An 8,648-nucleotide genomic window follows, 5' to 3' on the forward strand; every position below is an offset into this window, starting at 1 on the left:
GCCCCCGTGGAAAGACTTTATCCCAGAATTCACGTGTCGACTAGCACCCGCGAATTACTTTCACTCCTCCAAACGATAAAAACCGAGTAATGTCGAAAAATGAAGATCCAAAATCGAAGGGTAAAAAAATGTTAAAAGTTTCAAAGTCTTACTTCGGCGGGATTCCTTCCTCTCTTCTCAAGTTCTATCCGCTTCTCCATGGCCGGTGAGACACAAAATTACTGGTTACCACTTGATTTATCAACGTTTAACTTCAAACAAATAATAGTTACTACTATTTTATCGCTCTCTGTGAACACCGGAATATTCACTGCACCTTCCTGCGTCGCAACAACTAGTCGCAACCTTGCTTTCAAACCGGGAATATGACGGACGGGGGGACACACCACGGTGTGTGTTCGGTCACAGTCTCAAGTAGGAACAGAACAGAGCCACCACCGTGCCAAAGAGCCAACCAAACCCAACGTCGATTCGATTGCTGGCCTAGGCCCTACGCTCGCCTTTTAGTCCGAGTGTACGACACCGCACACCGCGCTGGCGTTTCACTCTGTACCTTTTTCTCTTTTCTCGCTCACTTTTTTCACTCTCTCACTTTCCACCGCGCCCCTCTATTCCCTCGCCGGTTAAAACTTGGTCCCTCTACCTATAAAACATCACCATTCTTTTCTCCTTTTTTCAACCCATTCGTCCTTCCAACACCACAATAACAATCCGGTTGAGGCGGGAAACGAAACACATGTCCGGCACTACTTTCGAAGCGACCAATTAGATATCATCTTTCGGAAACACGAGGGACATCTTGCGGATGGGCTTTCCAATACTGTGCTGTGGCGGTAAGTCATCAAAATATAAAACAGAAGTAAATGATGAAAAAATTGTGTTGGAGCAGTCTCTTATTTGGGAAATTAGAATTTTTTAGATTTTCTTTTTCACTGAAGGGGTAATAAAATTTGAAATAGAACATGGAATTCAATGCCGAAAGATAATTTAGTCTTAAATTTGATGGAATTGATGTTTAACTAATTTTATCATCATGAAAAATTGACTGGAGATATGGTAGAATATAGCATAAAGAGACAATTTTCTCCATTTTACTACGCATTGAATTTTATCTCAATGGTGAGTGATGATTGCAATTGATATTGCAAATTTTTTTGACAATTTTGCAAGCTGGAAAAAATTCCTTCGAAACTTTCTCTTAAAATCATTTATTTCCTGGGATTTTTAATATTGTGTGTTATGGTAGAATATAACATAAAGAGACAATTTTCTCCATTTTACTACAGATTGAATTTTATCTCAATGGTGAGTGATGATTGCAATTAATATTGCAAGTTGTTTTGACAATTTTGAAAGCTGGAAAAAACTCCTTCGAAACTTTCTCTTAAAATCATTTATTTCCTGGGATTTTTAATATTGTGTGTTATGGTAGAATATAACATAAAGAGACAATTTTCTCCATTTTACTACACATTGAATTTTATCTCAATGGTAAGTGAGGATTGCAATTGATATTGCAAGTTTTTTTGACAATTTTGCAAGCTAGAAAAAAACTCCTTCGAAACTTTCTCTTAAAATCATTTATTTCCTGGGATTTTTAATATTGTGTGTTATGGTAGAATATAGCATAAAGAGACAATTTTCTCCATTTTACTACACATTGAATTTTATCTCAATGGTGAGTGATGATTGCAATTGATATTGCAAGTTTTTTTTGACAATTTTGAAAGCTGGAAACAACTCCTTCGAAACTTTCTCTTAAAATCATTTATTTCCTGGAATTTTTAATATTGTGCTGCGGCGATAAGTTATCAGAATGTTGTATTTATAGAATTTAATGCAAAAAACAGTGTCGAAAAAATGTCTTATCTGACTTTTCAGAAATTAGTATTTCCAAGATTTTTTGTGTCATTGCAGTAGTAATAAAATTGGAAATACGATGGAAATGGTAGAACGTAACAGAATGAGTTAATTCTCCCCATTTTGCTACACATTGAATTTTATCTTGATGATAAGTGATGATTATATTTGATATTGCAAGTTTTTGTTGGGAATTTTGTAAGCCAGAAAAAAATCGTTTGAAATTTTCTGTTAGAATCATTCATTTCCTGACATCTTCAATATTTTGCTTTCAATGCTCTGAAGGTAAGTTATCAAAATACTAAATTTATTATATTCAATACAAAAAATAGCGTTGAATTTGGGAAATTTGTACTTTCTAGATTTTTTGGAATAATAATGAAATTGGAATTAGAACATAGAATTCCGACCGAAAGATGATTTCGGTCCCAAATAGAATGTAACAAAATAAGTCAACACGGATGAAAATATTTAATAGAAAAACCTAGCGAAATCGTTATAAAATTCTATTGGATTTCTAGTGAAGTTTCTATTAGTTTTTGGCCGATTCGATTGAAATGTTCAATATAAAATATCCAATAGAAAAAGTAAATAGAATTCGATTTTTCTATATAACTTATTCTATTGAAATATTTTCTATAGAATTTCGTCGACTCAAATTTTCCAAGTTTTTTTCGTTCCATTTTTCTTTTCTTCTCATTAAAAAAATCAAACAAAAAAACTTGGAAAATTTGAGCCGAGGAAATTCTATAGAAAATATCCCAGTAGAAGTTATACAGAAAAATCGAATTCTATTGACTTTTTCTATTGAACATTTCAATAGAATCGGCCAAAAACTAAGAGAAACTTCAATGGAAATCCAATAGCATTTGCTAACGAATTCGCTAGATTTGTCTAGACATTGTACTAGACATTGAATTTTATCTAAAAAATAAGTGATAATTATACGTAATATTGGAAGTTTGCCTCGGGAATTTCGCAAGCCATGAAAAAGTTCTTTCGACATTTTGCAGTGCCAGATTTTTTTTCCCTCGACATTTTTTGGCGGTAAATTATAAAAAGACGAAACTTGTAAAATTTAAAGAAAAAAGTGGCGTTCAAAAAATCTCCCATCTGATATTTTATAAATTGAAATTTCCTAGATTTTTTATCTCGTTGAAATAGTAATAAAATTTGAAATAGACCTCAGAATTTAATGACGAGAGGTAATTCAATCCCGAATACCATGGAATATGAAATTCAATTAACTTTATGATGCTGGAAAATTCGCTGGTGAAATGGTATAAATGTAACAGAATGAGTGAATTTCCCCCATTTTATTACAAATCGAATTTCATCTTGAATAATGAGTGATGACTATAACCAATACTATTGACAATGCTATAGGAAAATGTGAAAAGTAATTTCTTATAAGGAGTGTCACATACTCGATGTTTACACAGTTGACCGGATCATAAGTAAAAATGTAAAGATTGTCTATTCAATTTATAAATTTCCGATCCACAAAAAAAATATTATAAGTGATAGCTAATAATTTCCGAGAATGAATCTCTCTGATCTCAACAATTTAATATACCGATTTATCGCTGATTTTTACAATGCAGTTGACAGAATCTCGAAGTTTCCGATAAGATATTATTATTGCCCAACAAAGGAAATGATTAATTACATTGCATCTTCCATTATTATTTTTTTCAATCTGCCTCAATGTACCTCGGTGGGGGGAAGAGTTCAAATGCATCGCCCCTGAGTGTGTGGAATAGAATATAGAATCGCATGAGATCAATATGCTCTCATTGATTGCAATGTGGCTACACTACGTCGTTCTATCTGTCACCTGTCTGAGGATAACAATAGATTAAATACATCTAGCGTTTTCTTTTCAATCGTAAACGGGAAATTTGGTTTTATTCATGATAGTAATGGGCTGAACACATAGGCCACCTCAACGGCTTTCTTTATTCCTTCTGCTTTAGTTGTACATTCCTTTTTTTTTATTTTAGCGAAGCACCTGCCGATTCGGCGCACACGATTATTGCGCGCCTCCTGACATCCTGTCTGGTTCTACTTGCAGTAATTTATCCGCATTGTTGAATTATGGCACAGGAGGGGATTATAGATTTTTTACGCGTTTGTTTATTGTAGCAACAGCATTCATTCAATTCAGCCATTCTCATTATTATTCATTTCAGTAATGAGTGATATAGCGAAATAATGAAGAATAAGGCGATGAATAATGTTTATTGTGAATGATTCAAGTTTCATTAGAATTTTTGAGCCGAATTATGTTTGGTGAGCGCGTATTATTTACGGAAATATATTCGATTGTAGTTTATCTCCATTGGGGCATTTATATTTACCACAGTGTAGAATCGATTGTAATATGTTGTTACGGCAGCCATCCAATCAAACTACATGATATAAATAGATTAAACTCCTACCTTCCTTCGCCTTTACCTTCTTCAACCCCTTTTTCGTGATCAATGTCAAGCTTAACAAATTTTTCGCCATCGATATTGGTTTAAACATGAGGAAGTAGTATTTCTGCGTTAAGAAGTTTTTCCGCGTTGAAGGCAATATGGTTTCTTTTACTTTCTCATCTCCAACTTTTTTCTTACTATTTTTTGTGTGGAGAGAGAAAAGTTTGCATTTTTGTTGAAGGAGAATATAAAGACCTTTCTTCTTGGCTCCAGATTTTTTCAAAATTATTTTTCTTGACTATTCAGATCACAAATTTTTGGAGGATTTCCATTTCTTTATTTAATTTTAACAGGTAAAATACGATCGAAATTATTTCAACCGTTTCCATTCATCTTTAAAAAACTCAAAATTCCTCAGCCATTAACGGTCATAACAGCAATTGTAATTAGAATTAAGAGAGGAAAGAATCGTGAGAGAAAAAAACAATTCTTCCACTATTTTCCAACGTTTCGAACACACAAAGTGCTCTTCATCAGGGCAATCATTTATTCTCTAAATACAAAAACAAAAAATATTTTCCCATCAAATACCAAACACCAATTCTATTTCAAATTCTATTGCAGTACGAATCTTAATAAAATTATAAATCATGCCTATTTATCAACCCATCAGTTCTTCAAAGGTTGTGACAAAAATATCTGGAACCAAAGAAATCTCAAAAACTTGAAAAGCCACAACAGTAAACAGACACCTGAAAACATCTGTTTTTAAGTCTAATTAAAATTGCTGTTATGACCGTTAATGGCTGAGGAAGTTGGAGTTTTTTACGGTAAAAGAAGAAGAAGTTTAATAGAATTCATCTAAGAAGTTCTATTAACTTTCTATCGGAGTCCTATCGAAAGCTGATGCTATTGGTTTTTTGAGTCAGTCTATTCAAAATCGTACAACTTACCGTGTGATTTTTTGAAAGGTATGTGATAAAAAAATAAATAAATATATATTTTTTAATAGAAATGAAAGATAAATTTTTCAAAATTTTCCACTTTTTGCTTCCGAATGGGAAGCATTGCAATCGACCGATTTTTACATTCTCTAATTTTGATTGAAAACGATGTAGAATGGTCTGAAACGTAAAAATACGAAGTTTGGGCACCATGTCTGTATGTGAACACCTCCAGGGCCAGATGTCCTTTTTGAAAACTGAAAGAATAGTGGGGTAAAATAATTCCAAAAAATCTGAAATTTTGCACGATTATAGGTCTTCCTAAGGACTAACTCTGTGCACGATTTCAGCTCGATCGGTCCAACCGTTTTTGAGAAAAAGTAATTTGCTTGTGAATCGTTTTTCGCGAATCTCTCCAAAACTAGTGGACCAATTTCAATTTGTCTTTTTTCAAAATACTCGTCTCAATGTCCTCTATCTAGATCATCCAAAACATACATAGCCGCCCATACTAAGTTTTCGAGATATTCCCGATTTTCTGTTTTTTCATGAAAAACCTTGTACGCACTCTAGCCTTCGCAAAAAATGGAATATCAACTTGAAATTTGGACAGAATCTTCCCCTTGTAATAGGGAAGACTGGAATTGAAGATGGACTCAATCGGTCCAGCAGTTTCGGAGATATTCAACTTTTTCTGAAAACCTATTATGGGCTATATCTCAAAAACTGCGCAACCGATTTCAATTTGTCTGATTTTAAAATACTCGTCCCAGTGTCCTCTATCTAAATCAATCAAAACGTATGCGCGCTCTAGCCTGTGTGAAAATTGAAATATCATTATTATTAACTTGAAATTTGGCCAGACGTTTCCTCTCGTGACAATGAAAGTTCGTATTGAAAATGGGTTCGAGTTTCGTTCCTTCCGTTAGTATCATCATGTGTTCTTCCACAGGTAATTTTGTCAGGATAGGTGAGATATCAATTTGTAGAGATATACAGCGCAATCATGATTTTACTATTTACTATCATCTATTCTGGCGTTTGTTTTTTCTCGTCATTTTCTCTCTTCATTCTCTCCGTGTTTTCCAGTTCCCATTTTCTCTTTTGCTCTGCTGCTTTCTTCAATCTTTTACTCTTTTCTTCTGCTGCTTGTTTAAATAAATAACTATCATGATGAATTAAAAGATTGATCAGAAAAATTTTGTTGTGAAATTTTGGAAATGAAAAAAATTGTAGATAAGAGAAAATCTAATAGTGAAATAATTCGAAATTTTGTGTCTGTTCCCGATCTGATGAGAAAAAAAATTATCAAACATTACATACTTCCAAGTTGCTTCATTCATAGTGATCTGATGATCTCCATTTTTGATGTGATTGCTACGGATCCGTTCGGAAGTATACTACCAATGGAATTGGTAGAAATAAAAAGAAAGAAGACAAGTAACGAAAAAAGTAATGGTCAAATGTCTCCTGTCGAATAGGCTCGGCCAACTGCTTGTTTAATTTATTCCTTATAATGAAATTTAAGCAAAAGGAACAGAAAATTCATACCCAATAATTTTTTAAGAAAACGAAACAATAGAATGAGCTGTGTAGGAAAATCAACTTTTATTGAGTTTTCTGTACCAAAAATGAAATTTTTAACGCACTTCAGGGGTGCATGATCTTCAATAGAATTGAAGTAGATAATGAATATCATTTCTTCAGAGAATTCTCATAGAATCCCAATATTCAAACTAGGTTTTATCAACCATTATTAACACATTCCGCAATTTCACTCATCGTGAACTTCGATACCCACCCGAGTCAAATCCCGGGCACTTCAATTTTTTTCATTTCATGTACGCCATTTCAATAAAAAAAAAGAATTCCTTAGAAGTAGAATTTCTCAGATAAAGCAATAGGTTTTTCTTTCAAATTTATTCATACGTAAAGGATAGATTTTTTCGGAAAAAAAGGAAATAAAGTAGAGTGTGATATATATAGAAATTTTATTTTATCTGAAAAAATATGCTCTTCACCCCGTAAATATCATTAACGAAGTATATACGTCACTTTTTTCTAGATAATTAAAAATAAACATCGTAATTACACAAAAAGATTAGGATTATTATTTTTAAATCTAAATCACAATCTTCTTGCTCCATATAACATATTCTCTTATAAACAAAATAATATATAGAATTTCATGGATGAATATCATTACGATGAATGAGAATCAATAATTACGACATAGCAACCATCAATGACAACTATTTACATTAACGTACCTACATACATAATAGATTTTGTTATGTAAGAAGAGGGGAGACGACTATTGAGGTTCTGAAAACATTCAAGCTCCATAATCACCCTTGTCTTCTCTCCCCAATCCTTCATAGATTCACTGGCATCACTGAACTTGAGCGATCATTTGTTCATGTTTTCTCAACGATTATCTCAGGAAGCGACCTCCAAAAATTGTACCAAAAATAAACTGTACCCTCGCTCCAAAGTGACAAAAAGAAATCCCTTGACAAATTCTATGTAAATTATTTTGCAAATGTCGCCGAAAGGAAGAAGTCCAAAGAAATGTACAAAGAAATATTTTTTGCAGGGCCTCATGGAAAACATAAAAAATCTCTTTTAACATTCGTCGTGAACCTACGAGTTTTCAATAATTGTGGACGTCCTCATGAGAGGGATCACTTTGTCCATATGGTGTTATATATGCTCTGATAATATTGATAACATTCCCCACATTTTAAGCTCAAAATTATTTTCATGGAGTCAAAAATGACGTCGTTGGAGAAAAGGGAAAAAACAATTTAACATCAGTGCAAATGGGAGTTGCTGACACAAAAACGTGAATATCTCGGAAACTGGAATCGACAAAGTGGCCCCTTTTCACGTGGACGTCCACAATTTATACGATGATTCAACAGTGTAGCCTCAGAAAGGGATGAGACGACCTTATCAGGGATTTTCTATCCATATCTGTAATCGTAAGAGGGATGAAGGCAGACATTTCATCAAAATCTAATGAAATTAACGTACTCGACCTGTTTTCAAGTTATTAATAAAATTCCTATGGCCCACGTCTAGGTCACCAGCAATAAAAAAGGAACCACAAAAATCACTAATTAAGGCCCCGGGTGGATCATCTTTTGAACATTACCTCGATTGATTTTCCATCTTGATAATGGAAAATATATCTCAATTACCAATGGATTTTACATCACGCAGGAGTCCCTAAAAATTATGATTGTACAATAAAAAAAAGTAAAAAAAAAACTGAACATTTTCAGAGAGCGTTTTTAATAAGGATTAAGAAATAAGTCCGATAGAGAGGAAATAGTAAATGGATAATTTATCACGGTAACTAACGATTTGACAGCCATTGCCTACTGTGATAAATAACGACCTAACAGCCATTAGATATATC

The 8,648-nt window shown here is 33.3% G+C and overlaps 1 protein-coding gene across 1 annotated transcript in view; it reads right to left on the bottom strand.

Moving 5' to 3' along the window:
• LOC107035527 (acidic leucine-rich nuclear phosphoprotein 32 family member A) overlaps window positions 1-705 on the bottom strand; it is a 10,933-nt gene extending 10,228 nt beyond the window's left edge. Inside the window, exon 1 of the mRNA XM_015252995.1 lies at window positions 153-705. Coding sequence (XP_015108481.1) covers window positions 153-200 — 48 coding nt within the window. The 5' untranslated portion in view covers window positions 201-705. The remainder of the gene's footprint in view (window positions 1-152) is intronic.
• Window positions 706-8,648: the final 7,943 nt, after the last annotated feature.

This window comes from Diachasma alloeum, unplaced genomic scaffold, assembly GCF_001412515.2.
Source record: "Diachasma alloeum isolate Michigan unplaced genomic scaffold, Dall2.0 Dall_scaffold_00198, whole genome shotgun sequence".
Taxonomy (NCBI): Eukaryota; Metazoa; Arthropoda; class Insecta; order Hymenoptera; family Braconidae; genus Diachasma; species Diachasma alloeum.